The following is a 22,484-nucleotide window of genomic DNA, read 5'->3' on the forward strand; positions in this document are numbered from 1 at the left end:
CACTGGGTGCCAAAGGTCAAGGAAGAGAGTCTGACAGAGATTGGGGACCATGAGTAAGCACATTTTGTCCCCACAGTGAGCCTCCAGACTCCCAGGCCTCTGCAGCAGCTAGAGGTACCACTCATCAGCCGTGAAACCTGTAGCTGCCTGTACAACATTAACTCGGTGCCTGAGGAACCCCACACTATCCAGCAGGACATGCTGTGTGCTGGCTATGTGAAGGGAGGCAAGGATGCTTGCCAGGTAACAGGAGACACGTGTGCGCTGGGTGGTGAGGGCCGAGTGGAGCTGACCTGGATGGCAGACTGGCCAAACAAAGCCATCCATGCCCTGACGACTTTTTCTTCCTTAGGGTGACTCTGGGGGCCCGCTCTCTTGTCCCGTGGAGGGCCTGTGGTATTTGGCAGGCATTGTGAGTTGGGGTGATGCCTGTGGTGCCCCCAACAGGCCTGGAGTTTACACTCTGACTTCTGCCTACGCTTCCTGGATCCACCACCACGTGGCAGAGCTCCAGCCTCGAGTCACCCCCAAGACTCAGGAGTCCCAGCCGGACAGCCACCTCTGCAACCACCATTCTGTCTTCAGCTCGGCCGCAGCCCAGGAACTGTTAAGGCCCATACTCATCCTGCCACTCTGTCTGATCCTGGGCCTCTTCTGCCTTTGGCGTGAACATTAAGCTATTTAACCCTCAAAGTTGACCATACTTCTGGACCACAGCACGCCCAAGGACATGTGCCTGTTCGGGAGGGCAGCACGCCAACTTGATCTTTGAGCCCACTCTTCTGCATTTGCTCTTTGGGATTATAACCTAGGGCTGAGAAGTTTACAGCCTGTGGAGTGAGCGGGAACTCTCGCCTCCTTTCTCTGTTACCTGCAGCTTACTGGTTAGGCTCCCGTGGAGCTCCCAGAAGCCTCGGCTGGGAAACCAAGTCCTCCCTTCCACCTGTCTCTGGCGCACAGGGCAGCTGTCTAGCTCGCTGCTGCAGACAGCGGCCTCCAGCCCTTCCCAGCTGCCTCATGAGCCCTCACTGTCCTCTTCCTGCCTCCTGGGCTTGGCCTCACTCTCCTGGACTCCGGAGGACTGAGCCCCCACCGGAGCTGGCTGGGGCTGGGATCAGGGCGAGGAATAAAAAGAGCAAGGAGTCAAGGTTTTAACCCAGCTGGCTGTGTGTGAGGTGAATGAAGAATATCACCCTTTGGCTTCTCTGCGTACCTCCAAAGTCCAGTGCACCAGCAGAACTTACTTTATTAATAAATGACACAAAACAGGTCTGTACACATATTTACAGGTCAGAGGCCGGGAAATGCAGATGCAAAGCAGGGCACAGGCCACTCACTTCTTGGAAATCTTGACTTGTTTGTGCTTTGGGGGTGCCCACTTGAGGCAGACAGCGTCCACTGTGGGGGAACAGAGACATAACAGGTGAGCGGGGCCTCTGGGCCACGCTAGCCTGCTTACGCTTGGCTGCTCCTCTGGGCGCAGGCCAGGTTTCACCTTCACAGGATAAGAACAAAAGGGAGCCTTGGACCTCGGGGGAGGGGATCCCAGGAATGAGTAACCATCTCTGGGCTGCCATCCTAGAAACTGGTTCAGCTGGTTTAGGATCTTGTAACAGCCAAAAAAGAGTCCTTGGTTCTTATCCCACACAGGCACCCACAAATGCGCACACGCTAACACATACACACACACACACTGCACACAGTGGCACTCCACACACCTGTGATCGGTGGTTTCTTATACTGGGCACTTTTGAGGTGTTCCTCTACCAGCTTAGGTGTGACGCAGATCACATGCTGGCCCTTCCAGTACTTGACCATGTTGAGGGACTGTAGGGTGCTGATGATGTCGTTCTGGGTGATGCTGGTCATCTGGCTGTAGGGAAGGACTCGAGCATAGAATCCGCAAAGAGATGAGAGACAAAAGCCATCACTCATCTTAGGAGATCCCCTTCCTGTAGGACTCCAAGAGATCCTTCATAAGGTCCCTAACGGGACAGTTTATTTTGGACCTGGCTAGAAACCAAGGCTCTTACCTAAGATCTTTGATAGACAACGTGCCCCGGAAGTCTCGCAGGATCTCCAGCAGGACCCACGACCAGTAGCTTCTGTAGCTGAGTTTGCCCAGGTCACTCAGTGGCTTCTCTGGGGAGCCTACTGTACTCTCGAGCTTAGAGAGCTCATAACCTGGCAGTGGCAGAAAGACTCTTAAGGATCCAGCCTGTCCCCACCCCAGCCCTCAGCATCCCCAACTACAGCCCGTGATCCTAGGCTGCTGCAGCTACTCACTGAAGGCGATGAGAAACTTCCCATAGCCACGCCGCTGGTAGGGAGGCAGGGTCAAGATGCAGGCCACGTTGTTTCCATCTGGGGACTCCTTCTCCTGTAGAGTATGTGGTATTCAGGTTCTTTGGGAGTGCTAGCCCCCATTCTAGCTAATAACACCCCCTCTCCAGGCTAGTACCTTAGAGAAGTAGCCAACGATGTGAGCCCCTTGCCTATCTACTTCTGTCAAAATGTAAAAGACAAAGGGCTCCACATCAAAATACAAGGTCTTGTGGTCCAGGAAAAGCTTGGCCAGCAGACACAGGTTCTGGCAATATATCTAGGGATAAAAGGTAGAGACAGTGAGCAAACACGTACAGGGCCGGCGGGCAGCTACTCTGCACCTCTCTAAGTACCAGGCTGCACAGAGGAGCCAGAGTCAGGCAAAGGAAGGAGGCCCCTCCTCAGAATCCAGGTTTCAAAGCATAAAGAGTCATCCAGTCAGTGAGGTGGACAGGAGGCTAAAGCAGAGTCTGTTGGCACCAACAGGAGCAGGACAGCTGGACAGGTCATGGCTTACCTTTTTAGTCTTTGGTTGAGCTGGGAGGTCTCACTGTGCAGACCAGCTCCACTTATCTGCCTGCCTGCCTGCCTGTCTTCCATCCATCCATCCATCCATCCATCCATCCATCCATCCATCCAGGGTTTCACTATGTAGACCAGGCTAGCTTGGAATTTATTTTGCAGATCTGACCTCAAACACAAAGTGATCTGCCTGCCTTTGCCTCCTGAGTCCAAGAATTAAAGGTCGTCATGCCCAACTCTCTGACACTTTTAAAAATATTAAATATTGTTAGTGAGAAAGGGACACCCATCATGGCACACATGTGAAGGTCAGAGCAACTTCTGGGTGTTGGTTCTCGCCTTCCATTTTGGGTCTCAGGATAAACTCCAGCCGCCGGGCTTACATAACGAGCACTTTCACCTGTTGAGCCACCCAGCCACTTTTCAGGGCCAAATAAAGGGTAGGGCTTGACATACATAACCATTGTCAATCTTTACAGTCATTATCTTATATTTCAGAGCAGGAAGCTGAGGCTCAGAGGAAAAATGGCTTAGGTTCCAAGGCTGGTGAATGCAGGGCGCAGACTCAGCCGGGCCCAGGCTCTGCCTCGTCACAGGTGAGCCGGAAGCAGTCAGTGCAAAGCTGCTAAGGAGCCGCTGGCAACTGGAGAGGCCTGGGCGTCTGCAGCAGGGCACAGCAGCTGGCCCCAGTCTAACAGACACAGAGGCCTGCAAGGGCCAGCACTGGGAGAGACAGTAACACCTTGTGATTGGGTTCCTAGTACATTTAAAGGGTCTTGGGGGTTTGTTTGCTTTTTATTTACTTTATATTTTTTCTTTTTGAGAAAAGGTCTTGCTATCATCTAGAATTGTAGACTAGACTGGCTTTGAACTCTGAGATCCGCCTACCTCTGCTTCCCAGGTGTTGGGATTAAAGGTGTGTGCCACCACACCCAGCTCTTCTCATTTAGGCTTTAGACAATCTATAGCCAAGGTTGGCCTCAAATTTGTAGCAATTCTTCCTCAGCCTCCTGGGTGCTAGGATTAGAGGCGAGAGTCTACACAGAGGATGCCAGGTTTTTGATAACTCCTCACTTTGGCTCTTATCCAATCTAAGACTGTGTGAGCCCAGCACTGCTAGGCTGATGTGGCTTAGGAGGCTGGCTTCAAAGTTGACAGAAGGTGGAGCTGGTAAACACCCCCAGTTTTGAGTGGGAGCCCCTTCCGTCATCCTAACAGTTCATGCAAAAGGAAGCCAGAGTAGCTGGCAAGAACCAGGCTCAGTAGGGATTCCCCAGTACAGGGCCACCTGAACTCCAAAGGTCACCAAAGACAACAAAGGTCTTGTTTACTAATAGCCTACTAGATGCTAGGCACGTGCTACATACCTGACATTTGTGGTCTCATTTGTGTAAACAGATGAGGTAAATAATTATGACTCGTCTTATGGATGCGGAAACAGGAACAAAACAAGATTAGGTAACTTGTCTGAGGCCAGCCAGGAAGTGACATGGTACTCTGAGAAGCCTGTCCCCTTCACCTTGTACTACACAAGCCTTCAGGGGAAACTCAAATACTTGCTAAAGCTCTCTCAGACCCCGCATGCAAGGGAGAGCAGACCTCAAAGCCTATCCCTGCACCCAGTAGGATCATTCTGGTGAGAAGTAGGAACTCAACAGCTTCAGAGTGCAATAGGAAATCTCTATACTTCCAGGCAAGTATCTTTGGGTCACACAGAAAGAGGAAGCTGTTTAAAGAACACCCTTAGGCAAGACAGTCTGTCTCCAGGCTCCACAACTACCCACACAAAACCACTCTTGTCAGAAGAGGAGTCCCCAGAAACGGTCGGGAGACCTGGCCTAAGGCTGTGCTCACTGTGTACCAACCCAGGCCAAGCACCAAGGGCCGTGAGACCTCATTTGGCCAAGCGTAGACACAGATACTCCCTGAGGGCTGGCCTCTGCCTGGCAGAGGTAGTATATCGACCCAGAAGATAGCTTGAGTCCCACACCAGCCCAGGGCACCAGCTCACCTTATGGTCTTTGCCGTCCACCTCATACACAGAGATGTTGCTCTTCCGATAGATCTCCTTCCCGGGGGGCTGCCGCCACTGACACTGACCCTGGGGACCCAGGGAGGGACACACTTCAGACCTCTGGGTCTCTGCCAAGTGGTTTTCACTCACCAGTCTGGCCGAGTCTAACTCTCAGCTTGGCCATCTGCAGGCCACACCTACATATAACACCTTGTATCCAGTGACCCTGGTTTCCTCATCAGTAGAATAGGATCTATTTTGCGCACAAAGCTGATACCTTGCTCAAGCTCCTTCCTAACCCTCAGTCATCCGCCTTAGGTCCAGCTCTGGGAGACATCCTGCAGAGCTAGTGAAGAGCGCCCCCTTCCTGGCAGCTGTGGTAAAGCGCTTCTTCATATGGAGCCTACCACCAGGCCTTGGTAAAGGCAAGGGATTGGATAATTTGGTTCCATTCTGTAGAAGAAACTGAGGTCTGAAGAGAGACCAGTAGTGATCTGGAAACAGAAAGAGAGAGCTCTTTCCTTTTTTCTTCTTCTTCTTTCCCTCCTTTTCTTGTTTTTTGGCTTGTTTGTTTTTGTTTTTGTCTGTATTTTGAATACAGGGTTTTTCTGTGTAGCCCTGGCTGTCCTGGAATTCATCTGAAGGCCAGGCCAGCCTTGAACTCAGAGATCCATCTGTCTCTGCTTCTCTTTTTTCTTAAGTTAATCTGTTCATTCTATGTACATCAGTGTCTTTTGCCCATATGTCTGTCTGTGTGAGGATGCTGGATCCCTACAACTGGGGTTATCGACAGCTGTGAGCCAGTGTGCAGACTGGGGACTAGACCTAAGTTTTCTGGAAGAACAGCCAGTGCTCCTGACTGCTGAGCCCTCTCTCCAGCCCTCCGTCTTTCTTTTCTTTTTTAAGATTTATTTATTTATTTTATGTATGTGAGTACACTGTAGTTGTCTTCAGACACACCAGAAGAGGGCATCAGATCACATTGCAGATGGTTGTGAGCCACCATGTGGTTGCTAGGAATTGAACTCACAATCTTTGGAAGAGCAGTCAGTGCTCTTAACCACTGAGCCATTTCTCTAGCCCTCTTTCTTTTAACAAGGATAGTTTTTAGCTGGGCATGGTGGCACACACCTTTAATCCCAGCACTCCAAGGGTAGAGGCAGATGGATCTCTTGAGTTAGAGGCCAGTCTACAAACAAACAAACAGACAAAAATATTTTATTCTTAACAATATGTATGTATGTATGTATGTATGTGTGTATGTGTGTATATGTATACTCATATGTATATAAATACAAGTTCCAGCAGAGGCCAGAGTTACAGGTGCCTGACGATGCTGGGAACTGAACTTGGATCCTTTGCAACGGCTTTCAATGTTCTTAACCCCTGAGCCATCTCTTCCAAGGCCAGGCCAACCTTGAACTATGTAACTGAGGATGACCCTGAGCTTCTGACCTTCCTGTCCATCCACTAAGCACTAGGATTATAGGAAACACCACTACACCCAGGAGTCTAGGGCTCTAGTAGTCCCTTGGGTGTCTCCCCCCACCCCCTACCCCAGCGCCCCCAAGTGTCTCTGGATTCATCCTGTTGCCCCGGACGAGTGACCCAGCCTCACCAGGTGGAAGCGGTAGCTCTTTTCAAACTTCATGTATTTGAGGCAGTACTCGCACAGCCAAAGCTTGGGCTGCTTCCCATAGTCCTCCGGGAAAGGTGAGAAATACCAGGCATCGATTTCGTAGTTCCCAATGTGGATCTTGTCTACATACTTCACTTTGGTGATCTGCAGACAGAGAGAGTAGGTGGCAGGGCACAGCTCAGCTCATTAGGAACAAGAAAATGGGCAGGCAGTACCCCCTCTGGCAGTGCCCTAGACCTGCTAATTCTTACCGCCTCATGTTCCTTTTCCAAGGCTGCTGTGGTGGGGTCCATCTCTGCATAGGTCTGGGGTAAGAAGTACACAGAGATGAATGGACGTTGTTAAGACTGTTCCCCTTCCATCCTAGGACTCAGTCCTTATCTTCTAGATAAGTCTTCTAGATCTCGCAATAATAGTAAGCACAGTAACAAATAATAATGTCAACATCTCATCTGTTTTACTTGGTTGAGGCTGGCTCCTCTGCAATTTGCCTACCTACCCACACATCCAGACACCTCAGTCCAGACCTTGAGCTAGAGAAGCAGGGTCTGAAATCAGGTTAAGAGCTTCAGCTATAACCCGGCAGTGATGACATATATCTTTTTTTTTTTTTTTTGGAGACAGGGTTTGTCTGTATAGCCCTGGCTGGATGACATATATCTTTAATCCAAGCATTCTGGAAGTTGAGGCCAGCCTGGTATACAGAGAATTCCAGGACAATCAGAGCTACATAGAGAAACCCTGTTTTGACAAACAAATTCTCCAACTCCCAAAAGAGCTTCAGCTGTGTACTGGGTCATATGCAAGACTCAGATGAGATTATCAGATCTCGGTTTCCATGTCAGAGTAAGACCCGCTGGCCTGGGCCTGCTGCTGGCGTGGGTCTCCCTGACAGCACACTTCAGCAGCTTCTGGGTATGCTCCTTGAGGCTCCCCATCTTCTCATAGGGTGTCAGGCAGTAGGTGAACAGAAAGGACCTACCTCTAGGTTCCTCTTCTCCCTGGGCCATCTCTTAAATGTCACTGCCTATCACTGGCCGACTCACTCTTACAACTTCTTTCTCATCCGGGCAGCTGACCTAACCAATGGCTGACAGAGGGGATGCCAACTCTCTTCTCCATGGTTATCTCTAGAGCCAGTTCCTGTGGAGTTTTTTCTCTGACCCACTGCAAATAATCACTGTCACTTTAGGTCTGGACAACTGAGTAGGGTTCCCTAAACTCTGGCTCCATCTCAGCCCCCTCAAATCCATGGCTATCAAGACCTTCCTTCCAGCCCCCACACCTTCCAACCTTCCACACACGGACTGCCTCTGCCTCTCGAGTGCCTCTCCTTTTCTTCTGCCACACATGCTTGTCCTGCCTTGTCGCACAGCGCAGGCCAGGCTCCTGACTCCTTGTGTAATGATTTTGCTCTTTCCTGTCCTTCAAGGCCCAGCATCCTTCCCAAGCAAACCTGGGTGTCTGACTAGATCCACTCCTTTGTGTGTTGAGCTGTTGTTGTGATGTTCAGTTTTGAGACAGGGTCTCAGTGTGCATATCACACTGGTCTGGAATTTTCCTAGAACTCCAATCTTACAGGAATTCTCACCGCAGCCTACCAAGCTTCCCTACTTCAGGTCCCCAGTGCTGTGGTTACAGGTATGCGCCTACCAAGCTTCCCTACTTCAGGTCCCCAGTGCTGTGGTTACAGGTATGCACCATTATCCCTGGCCTTGAAGAGAATTATTTCAATCTTACAAAGGAGTAAACATACAGAAAGGGATGAGGTCACGGCCCAGGGGCCACTGTGGCTACCAAACACTCTACAGACATTATTTCATTTTGCCTTCATAATGAGTCTTTGTAACAAAGAGTGCTCGTTATTACCACAATACAAAAGAGGAAACTGAGGCACAAAGAAGCAAAGTCTTGGGGCTGGAGAGATGGCTCAGCTGTTAAGAGCACTGTCTACTCTTCCAGAGATCCTGAGTTCAATTCCTAGCAACTACAAGGTAGCTCATGATCACCTACAATGTGATCTGGTGCCCTCTTCCGGCACACAGGTGTACATGCAGATAGAGCACTCACAGGTTTAAAACAACAACAAAAGAAAGCATTTTGCCCAGGTTCACAGAACTGGTATGAAAAAGTAGCCCTGGGCTGGGCCAATTCCAACAAAGACAAGAAACAAAGATTTTTCTCTTCAGGTGTCTCTTTAAACTGCATTTCTCAATGTTCACAAACAAAATTCTTTTCTGCGAATGCATTAAAGAACTACAAAACCACTATTTTTCTTCAATGTTATAATTTATTTAGAATTGAACATTAATTAGAACAGGGCATGGTGGTACGCACCTGTATACCAGCACTTCGGAAGTAGAGGCAGGAGAACCAGTTCAAGGTCATCTTTGGCTACACACCAAGTTTGAGGCCATGTCTCAAAAAAAAAAAAAAATCCAACCAATTAACCAACAAGAGTCTCCAATAACTATTGAAACTTGCTGACAGTTGAATCACTCATCCATCAATATTCATCCCACCCTGCGCTACCCGCTGACTGAGAGTCACTCTATTCAAGTCAGAGAACAGCATTTTAAACCTGTTCTGCCCTAGAGAACAGTTAACTACAAATACTATCTGATCTCAAATTCATGACAATTAAAATTTTTTTGTCAAACTAGACATGTACAGATTGGTACTGGAGAGCCACGGGTGGCCAGGGGAACCACTGTATTGACTAGCAACCCAAGAGTTCAGTAGACAGTGCCACCCTGGAACTAGAGTCTCTCTAGCTCAGGGGATGGAGAACGGTTCTTCCTAAAGCTTGCTGGCCTTGCAGACAGTAAAAATGTCTGGGTGTATGCGTTCATGGGTCACAGGTCAGACAAAACTGCCTCAAAATAATGCTTACCCCACACACATTTTAAAGGGATGGGAAATGGCTGAGAGGTTACAAGTATTTGCTGTTTCTGTGGAAGACCTGCACTTGGTTCCCAACACCCACGGTCCCATGGTCGTCACAACCATTTTTAACTCCAATCTCAGGGAATCCAATACCTTCTTCTGAACTCTGTGGGCACTGGATACACATGCATACAGGCAACAACACTCATACATGTCAATCTAAAAAGCTTTTACAGAATGTAAATGCTATACATACCACACCAAAACAAATTTCCAGCCTGGTGACACAAGTGCCCAGAGAGAAAAAGCATCGCTGCACTGTGTTTGCCAAGAGCTTGCAAGGAAGCACACAGCTGCTCCAGCCTGCTGCAGAGCCTTAGCTGTCAGTCAATGCAGGGCTGCGGGGCTGCTCCCTCTCCAAACTGTCCCTCTCGCTTCTCTCTTCTCTTCTCTATTCTAAGCATATCTTCCTTAGCTTGCCCCCAACATTTTCGGCTTCCTTACTCCTTTCTCTAAAACTTTACTCCCTGACAGTGGTTGACTGTCCACCGTGTGTCTGACCTCTGGAATATTTTAAACAGCATGATTCTTTCCCTAAACTTGACAGCCCACCTGCCTTGGGGCTGTTCCTTTAAACTTTTAATAAATCTGTCCAGCTTCTAAAACAGAAAGGAGGGGAGGGAGGGAAGGGAGGGGAAGTGGGAGTAGAAAAGAAACAAAGGTTCAGAGTGGGAGAAACATAAGCCCCAGAACAGTCTGGCTTGAACAGAGTTCAGGGCCATCCTGGGCTACAGTCTCGAGAAACCAGATAGCCAGGCTTGATGACCCCTGTAATCCTCAGATTACACTTGAGAAGTAGGCATCGGAGAATGAGGGGTTCAAGATCAGCCTTGGCTGTGTAGGAAGTCTGAGGCTAGCTTGACTGCATGAGACAAACTCACAAAGACAAGAAGGGTTATTGTGATGGCTTGGTGGGTACTGGGGCATGCCATGCAATCCTAGAGACCCGAGTTTGATTCCTGGATCCTACTTAAGGGTAGGAGAGGACCAACTCCACAGAGGTGCTCTATGGTCTGCACATCCTCAACCATGGCACACATACCCCCTCCCCCATATATCATGCATACACACATACAAGCATGAAACACATCATGCATATACATACATATACTAAATATTTTGAAATATATGTATATATACACACATACACTCATACATACACGTTCTGTTTTTCAAAGAATCCTGATTTTTGGATACCTCTGTAGGATGTATCCAAACCATGGTTAGGGCCTGGCCCCCAAGACAATGTACTTCCTAACGGGCTAACCTACCTGTGCCCTCTGTATACTGAGATGCTCAGCAAGCGGCCGCCCGCACAGCAGATGAAGTTGATTAAGCCTAATACTCTGACGTACAAGCCAAGAGCGTTTGGCGTAACTCCTGCCCTCCTTCAACCAGCTATTCAACTTTCCCGAGTTAACATCTCTGAGCCGACTTCCTCATACAAAAAAAAAGAAGCCATTTCCCCTGTGGTCATGACCATCAGGGAGGCCTAGATGAGATCTTACAGTACTCAGCGAGGTGCTGGACAAGGAAGTAAATGACGTAATCTTAGTTTCTTTACCTTCCCTTTGGACTTCAAGTTTGAGTTCGAGTCCTAATTGTACCAGTTCCTTAGTGTGAGAGAGGGCAACCCTCTTTTCTCTATAAGCTGAGCATCTTTTATATATGAATAAACAAGAGAAAAACCCTGGCATACTACCAGATTTTCTGTGGCACTGCTATGACTTTGCTGTTAGGGGACCTGAGGGGCCTCGGGCCTGGGGAAGGGGAGGGGCCAGGACCTTCTGCACGTGGTTGATCTCATCATGCTTTCGCTTTTGGTTTCGAGTGATTTTGCGCTCAGGCTGCTCCGCCAGCTCACTCAGGTACTTCTCAGAGTTCTTCTGCACGGCATCCTTCACGGTCTTGGTCAGTGCGAGTCGGTTCTTGTCCACCCATTCATCTAGTCGCCTGTTAACTGTGAAGAAGGACCGTGAAGGACTGACCTACTGCCTTCCCCTTCCACCCAGGCCCCACGCCCCAAGCACTCACAGCCCACATAGTGAACATAGAATTCTTCACGGCCTTCCTGGTCATTGACTCGAGACTGGATCACTTCTGCTGAATCTGTCAAGAAAAAAAAAGGGGGGGGGGTGGATCTGAGGGGTAATTTCCAGATCCATCTGTCCACACCTGCCAGTTACCCTGTAAAGTAAGCCAGGTTAGTGTTTCCAGAGGACCAGAGATTTGAAAACTGAGAAAGCCTGGTATTTAGGCGTGTTTAAGTCTACCATCAAAGTCAGCTCACTGTAGTCATTCACTCATTTGGGGGCCATGAGAGCCGGCTGGGGATTTAAGACAGTTTAAACTTCTATACGATTCTTCCTTCAAATTTCCTAAATGACTGTAACCCCATTATTCGACTTCCTGATCCTTAGTTCCTTCATCTGGAAAGTAAGAATAGTACCTACCTAAAATGGTAAGAGTGGCTTTAAGTTTTTCCGCACAGGGGCAGATGCATAGCAGAGCTGTCAGAACCAGAGCTTGTCTGGCACTCTGCTATGGACTGCTAGACACAGAAGGAAGACACAAAGAATCTCTCTAGCATTTTCCCATTGACAGAGAAAGGCGGATAATTTGAACAGTATGGCTGAGGTCTGAAGAAGAAAATGTGCCAGAACATGCAAGCAATTAACTTTGCCTGAAGGGGTCAAGAACGAGATCACCACAGGAGATAAAGAGTAAGAGCTAGCCAGGAAACCATGACAAAGGTGACCAAAAGCAAGGGCAGGTGACAGAAGGCACATAAATGCATAGTCTGTGGAGGGCAGAGCGAAGCCTGATCTGGCAGAAGCCCTTGCTAGAAGTGCCTAGAAACTAGAAAGGTCTTAGACATGAATGAAAGTTTAAGGAGTTTAATTTTCTTTCCTTCTTTCTTTCTTTCTTTCTTTCTTTCTTTCTTTCTTTCTTTCTTTTTCTTTTGGTTTTTCGACACAGGGTTTCTCTGTGTAACCCTGGCTGTCCTGAAACTCACTCTGTAGACCAGGCTGGCCTCAAACTCTGAAATCTGCCTGCCTCTGCCTCCCAGAGTGCTGGGATTACAGGCGTGCGCCACCGCCGCCCGGCTCTTATTTTCTTTTTGAGACAAGGTCTCTCTATGTACTCCTGGTTCTTCTGGAACTCACTCTGCAGACCAGGCTGGCCTCGAACTCACAGGCTTCCCAGGGCCAGGATTAAAGGTGTACACCACCATGACCGACATTTATCCCATCTTTTAAATTACATGTATTTATCTTATTGGGGGTAGGGGACACGAGGACAACCAGTAAGAATCATTGTCTCCTTCTACCCATGTGGGTCCCGGGGATAAAACTCAAATCACCAGACTTGGTGACAAATACCTTAACCTGAGCCATCTCAGCTTGGAGTTTATTTTGAAGCTAGCAGCTTAAGGTTTATTTTGAAGAGGGAAAGAAAAGGAACATAAGGAAAAGGGAAGTGTGTTTTCATCAACTGGGATGTCCTCTTTGCTCGCGATGAGGGGGACAAGAGAAATGTAAAGCCAGACAACAAAACACCAATGAAGGAACAGATTTAGCAAAAAAAGATGGAGCCTGAAATCGGACAAGAATGAATGTCCATACGCTAACACTGCATTCACCTTACTGGGGGCTTTACAGGAGACAAGCATAAAGCCCCGACTCCAGCCTTCCATTACAAAGGAGGTTCCACAGCTCCGAAATCCCGCGTTCTTACCTGAGCCACCACCCTTGTCCCAAGCTCCCAACCCCCAAACCCCGCCCCAAGGAGCGCCTATTCCTAGGCCCTGCCCCATCCCCAGACCCCGCCTCTAGGCCGGACCCCGCCCTCACGCCAGGTGCTGTCGGGCCGCCGGCACAGGTACGTTTCTCCGATCTCCACCGTGACTTCGGGTTCGCCACGCGCCGGAGTCGGCGGAGAGACCCGCCCCGGGGACCGGGGAGGACCCTCGACTGCTGCATTTTCCCCCGGACCGGGCTCGCCCTCCCCTACAGTTCCTGAAGTTGTTGCAGCAACTGCGGCTGTTGCTCCCTGTGCCGCCATTGCAGTGCCGGAAGTGACCCCGGAGAAGGGCCAGAGAGACGCTTTTATTTCCGGATCAATGGGGGGCGGGCATAGCCTGAGTGTTGGAGGTGGGGAAGCTGTGACGTGGCAAGGTTTTGTTTTGTGGTACGCACTTGAGCTGTCTGATTTCTTTTTCCTTTCCTTCCTTCCTTCCTTCCTTCCTTTCTTTCTTTTTTTTTTTTTTTTGAGACAAGGTCTAATTATATAGTTCTAACCGACTTGCAACTCACTATGTAGGCCATACTGGCCTCGAGATCCGCCTGCCTCTGCCTTTTTTTTTGTTTTGTTTTGTTTTTTCGAGACAGGGTTTCTCTGTATAGCCCTGGCTGTCCTGGAACTCACTCTGTAGACCAGGCTGGCCTCGAACTCAGAAATCTGCTTGCCTCTGTCTCCCAAGTGCTGGGATTTAAGGTGTGTGCCACCACACCCGGGTGAGTCCTGGTATTTAAAGATCGCCACACCCCGCCTCAGCCTTATTTTTGTGGTGTTGTCTTGACCAGTCCAGGCTGTCTGCATGCATGCTGACCTAGCTCCTCCTGCCTTGGGCTCTCGAATACTGGGATTAAAGGCAAGCACCACCATGCACTCCCTTTCCTGTTTTTTGAGAAAGGCTCTCCTCAGTGGCTAGCCTGAAACTCATTGAATCTGTGGCAGTTTTCTAGGGTTTGCAATTGTACTCAATCATCGTACCAAGTTTTATGGGATGCTTGGGGCCAAAACCCTGGGATTTGTATATGCTACCCACCCTATGTTTGCGGCTCTCAATCAGGGTGGGGGCAAAATCCAGTGAAGACAGGGAAAGAACAAGTGTGACAAATAAACTAGCTTCAAAGTAAACTTTTCTTTTTTCTCCTAATTGTATGTAGCCCCTGCAGAACTCAAACCCGAGTGTGGCCAGGGAGAACCTTGAGTAGTAGTCCAGCCTCCACCTTCCACTTGTTGAGGTTAGGGTGTCACCACACCAGACTCATGCACTGCTAGGGATTGTACCAGAAGCCTCATTGACGCTAGGCAAACACTACCACTGAGCATCTCCAGCCTGTGCAGGGAGGGACTGTGCAAGAATACAATGGAGAGATATCTTGGCAGTGCCTGGAGAATCCTTAGTGACCAAGTCTGAGGTTCAGTAAAGGTTAAACCATATATACATATGGTTAAGTCATAGATTTATATACGCTATATAACAACATTCAAGGTAAACTAGGGGGGACACATGCCTAATTTGCTGTTTAACTTCATCTTTCTACACCCGCCACCAATGATCGGGTAAGATGTATTTTCCTTCATTACTGTGTTGGGGCACCTAACACCGTTAATAGCCTGCCCAGTGCATAATACTTTAGGAACTGCATCACAGGCAAACTAATTGATGAGAAGAATAGACATTTTTACTGTGAGAACTCTGTGCTTGAGCTTTGCAGAAATGAGAAATGGTAGTGATTAGGAATCAGTGTGCACCTAAGCAATGGCCGCCAATCTCTGATCACCTTATTATACAAGCTGCCATTAAATTAACTTCCCAGCAAAACAGCTTTCTTAGGAATGATAACACCTGCCAGCCAGTTCCTCATTAGCTTACTGGGATCAAGTTCCTCTTCTCACCCCCTATCCTTTCGACTGATTGGCTCCTGCCACATGGTTTGCATACCCAGCATGTACTGGTAACTTTTACAATGGCACATAACATAGTGTGAGGAGTCTGAGTAGGAACTGGGTAAACATCTCATTTAGACATTCTCTAAATCCTTTGGTGTGTGGCATTGGGGGTGGGGGGAGCTGGAGAGACAGCTCAGCATGCAATGCTCTTGTAGAGGATCTCCGTTCTGCTTCCACATCAAGCCTGTAATTCCAGCTCCAGGGGGATCCTAAACCCCTCTGGACTCCACAGGCACCTGCAGCAAGGAGCACAACCCCACAGGTAGACACGCAAACAGAAATAAAAAGAGAGAAAAACTGGTTTCTTTGCCTTTGGGCAGTAAAGAAGGTCAGAGCAGGCTATTACCAGGTGTCTGGCATCCTAAGAATGAGAAGATACAACCGAAGGACACCTCCCTTTCTAACCCTTTTTAGGATTGTTCCTGCTTTTGCCCAGGCTTCTCCTACGTCACCTGACACCTTCAGTTACAGATCACGTCCTTCCCAGGTAAGGATGAGCCTAGGCATAGCAAGTACACACCACACTGCGCCCGTGCCAGTGTCAGCCATGATTAACACGGAAATCCAACTGCAGGCCAGAGGACTTGGCAGGGCTGGTTCTCTCCTGTGATGAACTCTAAGGGCACAACGGAGTGAGTGGCAAGGGCTTTTACTTGCTGAGCCACCCATCGCACTGGGCCTGGATCCTTTTCGTTGCTTTCTGATGCTGTACCTGTGTTGTTTCTCTGTGTGGTTCACCTGTATGTGCTTTCAATGACTAGAACATGAGGCTCTTTCTTGACAACTGCCTGTTGAGACAGAGTTCTGCGAAGCAGCTCAGGTCGGCCTTGAATTCATGATACTCCTGTGTAAGCACCCTAGTACTAGGACCACAAGTGTGTACTGCATTTGATTCTACCTGGAAAGGCTAAAGTTCGGTGTGGGAACGTGAATACTCTCCCATCCCCACGTCCTGAAAAGGGGATTGTCAGGGAGGGAACTGGTTACCATGGAGCGTCATTCACTGTCTTACGTGGTCCTGAGGGATGATGTATCATTAGCTCTGGACTGTCATTACAGTCATCTCCTTAACCTCTCCCCTTTCCTTTTCTGTTTCTCCTACTCCCTTCTGGAAGTACATGTACATACACACACACACAGACACACACACACAAACTGAAGGTATTATAGTACCCCAAATCCCAGGCCCACTTTAATAAATTATTCAGACACAAACCCTTCATAGGATCAGCTTCTAGATAGCAGCCTGAACCATCCTTCCCTGTCTTAAACCCATCCACAGAGCCCTGCCTCAGGAACAAGCCCATGCTGCAAGCACTGCGCCCTGGCTGCTCCCCACTCTCTGGCTCACAGGAGGATTTTCAGTGTCTTCAGACATTGTAGTTTCCCACGGCCTTCCATTCAGCCCCCCAGATACAATTTCCTGTTTCCCTCAATCCCACAGTTCTATCCAGGAGAAGGAGTTGGTATTGACCCACACCTGCCTCAAGAAGGGAAGTGACAGGAATCAGACATGAAATCAAGAGATAGGTCGGTCTATCTCAGCACTTAGGAGGCAGAGGCAGTGGGAGAACGGCAAGTTCAAGGCAAGCCTGGTCTAGAAGTCAAGTTTCAAGCCAGCTAAGGCTATACAGAGAAATCGTCTCAAGAAGAGGCCAGGATGAAGCTCACTTGAAGAGTGCTTGTGTAGCACGCTACGAGCTCTGGGTTCTAGCCTTAGCACAGCATAAAACCGGTTTGGCACTGGACATGATGATCAGAATTTCAAGGTCATCCTTGACTGATGGTATGAAGCTAGCCTGGGCTACACAAGACCCCCAACTCAAAGAATACATAAATAAAAAATAAATAAAATAAAAAGCAAACACAAGGATCTGATTCTTCCATCCAGTCCCACCAAGCAAGCCTGAAGGCCCTTCACAGCGGGGAGGGTTACTCCCAGTTCAAACTTCATCTCAAATTCTGTTCCACCTCATTCAGTTCATGTGCTTTCTGCCCAAGTCCCTGGTCCTCCCTAAGAAAACTTCTCCATTATCTGTCTGAGGTACTCAGGCTTCTGCATAACCTCATGCATTTCTTTTTGCAGCCACAGTGGACAGGCAGTATTTTTATCCTCATCCAAGCTCAGGAATCAGGTGGCTTAAACACTGCCCAGTCTAATGACCTTTACCTCTAAAACCCATGACTGCCAGGAAGGGAAGAACTGGGCCTGAAGCTAAGTCTTTTGGGGCCTCTAATATCGTCTGGAGCCCAGAAAAATTTGTTCAGTGAGCAGAAGTTGCCAAAGTCACTCCCACTCTTGCCAAGTCAAATAGGCAAGAACCTTGGAGTCACTTCTGCCACAGTGCCAGGACAGCCAGAGATTGGGCGTGACCAGGTTAACTCCCAAGGCCTGGGGAACCCAAAGGGGGCAGAAACAAAAGCTCGCCTGCCCTCCCAACATTCAGGGCCCAAGAGGGCATTCAGAATGCAAACTTTAATAAACAGCAGGTCAGATAAGGACTCCTCAAGAGTAAGCACAGCAGAGCTGGTGTTAGAGGCCTCAGAGGCTCCTGCTTCCTCCCCTCCGGGACCGGGAGGTAGAAAGCAGCGAGCCTTGCTGAGGAGGAGTGGTGCCCAGCTCCAGCTAAGTCCCCCGTTTGAGGCCTAAGGTACAGGAAGCAGCAGTGTGCGGAGCATAGCAGCCCCTGCCAGGTCCTACGAGGAGTGTGGCAGGCCAGCCGGCCAAAATCCACCATCAGATTCTGAAGCTTTCCTCCCGGCCATCAATGTGGCGGAGCCGTAGGTAGACATCTGTGCCAATGCCCTGCAGGGACTGCAGCTGCAGGGAGCCACCGAGATACTCCGCATAGGCCCTGGACGTGGGCAACCCGAAGCCAAAGCTGGGAGCGGTGGACAGGATAGGGGTGTCAGAGGCCTGAGTGTCCTGGTCTACCCCTTCCCCCCATATTGGGCAGGTGAGGCCTTACCCATGCATAGGTCCTGACTGGCCACCACTGTGCATATCCAGGTGGCCGAAGAGGGGGCTGATTCGGGGGTCCTGGGTGCTGGCCTCAGCTGTGGTGAAGTGGTAGTCCATGACCCGATCCAGGTCTTTATGAGCGATTCCTCCACCCCGGTCTGAGATCCTGACAGGATGTTGAGAACACGGACTTGGTCAGGTCTAATAGGTCTCACTAGCCCGCTAGGCAGACAGTGCTGAGTCTATTCCTGTTCTCTCTGAAGGTTGAATGTGGCTTTATCATCTTCTACGCTCACCTCTGCCTGGGCCACACACCGCCTCTACTTCCCATACAATTTGAGATTTTTTACTCTCAGCAAACACCATCTCCCAACTGCAGGTCCCTCAGCTGGCCCCAAATCCATAATGTGCAACTCCTGGCAATCTTAGGATCAAATATCTTCTCTGACCAGGTCCACATCCCAGATCAGGGTAGGTTCTGGTTTGAGGTCCCACAGCAAGTTAGAAATAGTGCCCAGAATCTTCCGCCAGCCTAGCCCAGTTCTACTTGAGCACACCTGATGATGAGATCAATATCATTATTGGCGATGGTGATGACCACGTCGGGAACATTGTAGGGAGTGTCTAGGTGACTCTCCATTGTGGCTCTATTCAAGAGAGAAAGACCAATAGGTGGTGGGGCCCCAGTCAGTGCCCCCAACCCCCAGCACAACCAGCCCGCCCACCTCATGGCGTTCTTGAGCAGCTCAGGCAGGATATAGTCCAGCGGCATGGGAATGAAGGGAAAGCGGGCAGCTACGTGCCCGTTGATGCGGACTCGAGGGGCATTGCCATACTTGTGCTCACACAGGCGTCTGTGGAGAGAAGGGTTCAGTGGGTGTCCCTAGAGTTACATTGCTCAACTTGAGGTGGGTCTTCCTCCCAGGGGGCACCAGGCTATACATGGATCTGCTTCTGCTATTTACATTGAAGGGCATCTCTGGTGTCAAAATGAATCGAAGCCAAGGGTTATACTAAACAGCCTAAAATACAAAAGAGCCCTCCGCTAGTTAAGATGTCAATAGTGGAGGCTAGGTGCTGGAGAGATGGCTCAGCGGTTAAGAGCATTGACTGATCTTCCTAAGGTACTGAGTTCAAATCCCAGCAACCACATGGTGGCTCACAACCATCCGTAATGAGATCTGACGCCCTCTTCTGGAGTGTTGAAGGACAGCTACAGCGTACTTACATATAATAAATAAATCTTTAAAAAAACAGTGGGGACTGGAGAGATGGCTCAGCGGTGTAGAGCACTGGCCCTTGTGGCAGACCTGGGTTTGGTTCCCAGCACCCACGTGGTGCCTGTCGACACCCTCTTACTTCCTCTGTGCCTCTGCACACACACACACACACACACACACACACACACACACACACGGTGCACAGACACACATATAGGCAAAATACCACACACACATAGAAATAACTTAATTTTAAAAGAAAATCAAAACAGAGAAGAAACTTTGTCTCAGACCATGCAAGGAAGGACTCAGACAGAGGCCTTCCCTGCCCGAGCCACCCGCCCCCGCCCTTCCGGTCTCACCTGGCAAAATCCACCCACTTCTCAATAATCTTCTTGGGCGACAGACGAGTGCAGATGATGCCAACAAAATCAGGCTGGCAGGAAAGAGAAGGTCAGAACTCGCAACACTTCCACCCAGCTTCAGCTGCCAAATCCCACAATTTCTGGAATGCCAGAGCAGTCCCAAAGCCCGTGCCCAGCCCCAGGGGGCCCATGGCTCAGGGGCCTCTCCCCATATAACATTCTCAGCTCGGTCTCGGGTCTCGGCTCCACCTTGTCTTCATGCAGTGCCAGGTGGTGAGTGGCCAGCATACGGATCCCAAGTCTTGACGTCAGGGTTTTATCCAAGAAGTACCGGACCAATTTCTCATCCTATGAAAAATGAGTCTCAGAAACCTGTCCCCTTCCCAACCCTCTTCCTTCGCCAGGCTGGCTCCTTCTGTTGCCTCTGACCTGGATGTGTTTCCGGCTCTCACGGAGACCCTCCGCTAGCAGGGTCACCACATCCTTGTGGTCATCTAGCAGCTGGCGCACCAGCTGGCAGTACTGGGCCTCATCTGCCTGGTCCTTGATCTGCAGGTCACAGCGTTATGAGCACATGTAGTCCAATCCTGACCTTGGCCCCTTACCCTACTCAGCCCAGCCTCACCGGAGGGAAGTCAGTCAGCTTCTGGAAGGCCCGGATGTATAGCTCGTGCTGTATGGAGTAAGTATGGGAATTCACAGGGCTGCCACAGACACTTGAGTAGAAAACAATACCCACAGGGATCACTACCCAACTCAATTAGTAAGGTCCAGTAGACCCTTCCAGCTCTCATGAATATGTGGTCTTGGCCTCTCGTGTTCTGAGGCTTAGTTCCATTCAGCAGGCCCTCACTCCCTCCCCCATCTCCCTGGTGGGCAGTGTGCACATTGACTGAAGGTCCCCTCCGCCTTACCACATGCAATATGGTGGGGTTGCAACCAATGATGAAAGGCAGGCTACGGAAGCCCTTGATGCGGTGAGCAATCCTCACTGGTAACTCCTGCTGCAAGTAGCGGCCACTTTTCTGTAAGAAAGAGAGGGAAGGGGCCAGAATCCAGCAGCTGGCTAGAATCCCTGGAACAGAGAAGGAAAGAGAGAGCCTTACCAGAAGGTGGCTGCCATCCTGTGAGCGACCAGAATAGAGCATCATGGTGGGAGTGAGGCGGACTGAGGGCTAAAAGGGAAGATGCACTTTCAGCACCAGACCCCCAAGACCCAGCCACCCCACATTAGCTCAGCCCTCTCCCCTAAGACTTATTCCAAATCGACTTCTGTGAGTCACCCAAACTATACCTTCTCTGCTGCCACATCAATGGCTGACTGGTTATAAAAGGAGGTGACAGTCTTGGAGCGTTCCCTGGCCAGCTCTACATGGTGTGTATCGGTGGCTGATGTTGAGCGAGCCCGGAGTGACAGTGAGGACCCCAAGAGGGGCCAAAGTGAAGACCCGCTCCGAGGGCCGCCGCCCAGCACTGAAGTCAGTATCATTGTCCTGCTTCTTTGTTGAACTAGGGTGGCACTATAGGACTAAGGACCCGACAGGCAACGGTGACCCCCCAAAGTGGAAGTAAAGAGAAAGAGAGTGGACAGGGTGTTCTCCGGGTTTCAGGGATGTGGTTCCCTCCAGGATGCTGACAAGCTCAGCGCCGGCATAGCAGCTTCCATCTATTGGAGTGGTGAAAAGAGGTTGTAAGGATCCGAATCCAGATGGTTTGCACTATTTCTCCAAGTGCACACCAGGAGATCTGGACAATCTTGTCCAGCCCTTACAACCATCTCCCGAGATACAATCAGGCTGACGTTGGACAACACATTCCAGGTATTCTTCTATGTAGAACAACCTAAAGGCTTGTGTGCACACTCGGGGAAGCGGGTGGAGTAATCTCCAGTTCATTCTACCCATAAAACCTCTCCCCAGCTTCCTCAGGTTCTGGACACCCCCATTCAGGAGCTGGATCTGACCCCTACTCGGCGTTAGGGGACCTGAGCCTTTGAAGACTGGTCTGCGTCCCTGCAACCAGAATAGTGCACAGGAAAACAGGATTCATGCAGCAAAACTGCGGTCCCAGAGTTCCCCACTGCAGCTCCCCCCTTTGCTGGGTCACTTAGTCTGGCCAGGGTCCCCCCCATATGGTAGATGCCAGCCCCGGCCCATGCGCACTGCCGTCAGAGGTAGACGCTGTGGACCTATGCTGCCGAGCGTCCGCCGAAGGGGGGTCTGTGTGAGTTACTGCGAGTTATTCCACTTACCGCGGGGCCAGACGCTGGGCCCGGGTCCGAGCGGAACCGCGGGAGCAGTCGACCCGCCCGGAGATCCGAGCCCGCCTTCGCCCTCCCCAGCTGTAACATCGCGCGGGCTGTGTGTGCCCAGTGCCTCCTGGGAGTTGTAGTTTGACCACAAGAAGACGCCTGCCTTCCTGTCCTATCCTTCCTTAAAGCCCCTTCAGATGAGTAGTGTGATTCCCTGCGTTGGTTCGGAAGTTACCAGTAGCCTACCATCGACTCTGTCTTCCACTGTATAAAATAAACTCCCTGTAGCAAAATGCTAGAGAGCACCAAAAATCCTTAAATATGTACAAAATAGACCCTGCCTGCTTCTTAAGGTCTCATCTTCCAAGCTCCTAGCGCATTCACCGTCAGCCTGGTTCAGCTCCCTCAACACCCGAGGAAAGTCAGTCAATTTGTCAGTATTGTAGTATTGGCGAAATGAGGATGTACTAATCTTCAAACTCTGTAGATTATACCAAG

The 22,484-nt window shown here is 49.9% G+C and overlaps 3 protein-coding genes across 6 annotated transcripts in view; 1 reads left to right on the plus strand and 2 right to left on the minus strand.

The window, feature by feature from the left end:
- Prss36 (serine protease 36) overlaps positions 1-1,262 on the plus strand; it is a 25,020-nt gene extending 23,758 nt beyond the window's left edge. The window contains exons 22-23 of the mRNA XM_052175373.1: positions 77-243; positions 353-1,262. Of these exons, the coding sequence (XP_052031333.1) occupies positions 77-243; positions 353-676 (491 nt within the window). The 3' untranslated portion in view covers positions 677-1,262. The remainder of the gene's footprint in view (positions 1-76; positions 244-352) is intronic.
- Kat8 (lysine acetyltransferase 8) lies at positions 1,222-13,550 on the minus strand. 2 transcript variants are annotated; one of them, XM_052197801.1, is made up of 11 exons: positions 13,301-13,550; positions 11,481-11,555; positions 11,231-11,406; positions 6,752-6,805; positions 6,480-6,644; positions 4,859-4,948; positions 2,462-2,602; positions 2,287-2,380; positions 2,034-2,184; positions 1,719-1,873; positions 1,222-1,398 (listed from the first exon to the last, which is right to left on the minus strand). In XM_052197801.1, the coding sequence occupies exons 1-11, from the start codon at positions 13,509-13,511 to the stop codon at positions 1,334-1,336; spliced, it is 1,377 nt and encodes a 458-aa protein (XP_052053761.1). In that variant the 5' UTR covers positions 13,512-13,550; the 3' UTR covers positions 1,222-1,333. The 2 variants fall into 2 exon arrangements, with proteins under 2 accessions (XP_052053761.1, XP_052053769.1); XM_052197809.1 differs by lacking the exons at positions 11,231-11,406; positions 11,481-11,555; positions 13,301-13,550 and adding an exon at positions 8,838-11,214.
- Positions 13,551-17,630: 4,080 nt separating this feature from the next.
- On the minus strand, positions 17,631-22,102 carry Bckdk (branched chain keto acid dehydrogenase kinase). Of its 3 annotated transcripts, XM_052197770.1 has the most exons (12): positions 21,987-22,102; positions 21,030-21,401; positions 20,842-20,910; positions 20,650-20,760; positions 20,361-20,408; positions 20,165-20,284; positions 19,985-20,083; positions 19,733-19,806; positions 18,876-19,004; positions 18,708-18,797; positions 18,158-18,316; positions 17,631-18,070 (listed from the first exon to the last, which is right to left on the minus strand). In XM_052197770.1, exons 2-12 carry the CDS (start codon positions 21,222-21,224, stop codon positions 17,926-17,928), a joined length of 1,239 nt encoding a protein of 412 aa, XP_052053730.1. In that variant the 5' UTR covers positions 21,225-21,401; positions 21,987-22,102; the 3' UTR covers positions 17,631-17,925. The 3 variants fall into 3 exon arrangements, with proteins under 3 accessions (XP_052053730.1, XP_052053739.1, XP_052053747.1); XM_052197779.1 differs by lacking the exon at positions 18,708-18,797; XM_052197787.1 differs by lacking the exons at positions 17,631-18,070; positions 18,708-18,797 and having other exon boundaries at positions 18,154-18,316.
- Between the last annotated feature and the right edge of the window lie 382 nt (positions 22,103-22,484).

This window comes from Apodemus sylvaticus, chromosome 1, assembly GCF_947179515.1.
Source record: "Apodemus sylvaticus chromosome 1, mApoSyl1.1, whole genome shotgun sequence".
NCBI lineage: Eukaryota > Metazoa > Chordata > Mammalia > Rodentia > Muridae > Apodemus > Apodemus sylvaticus.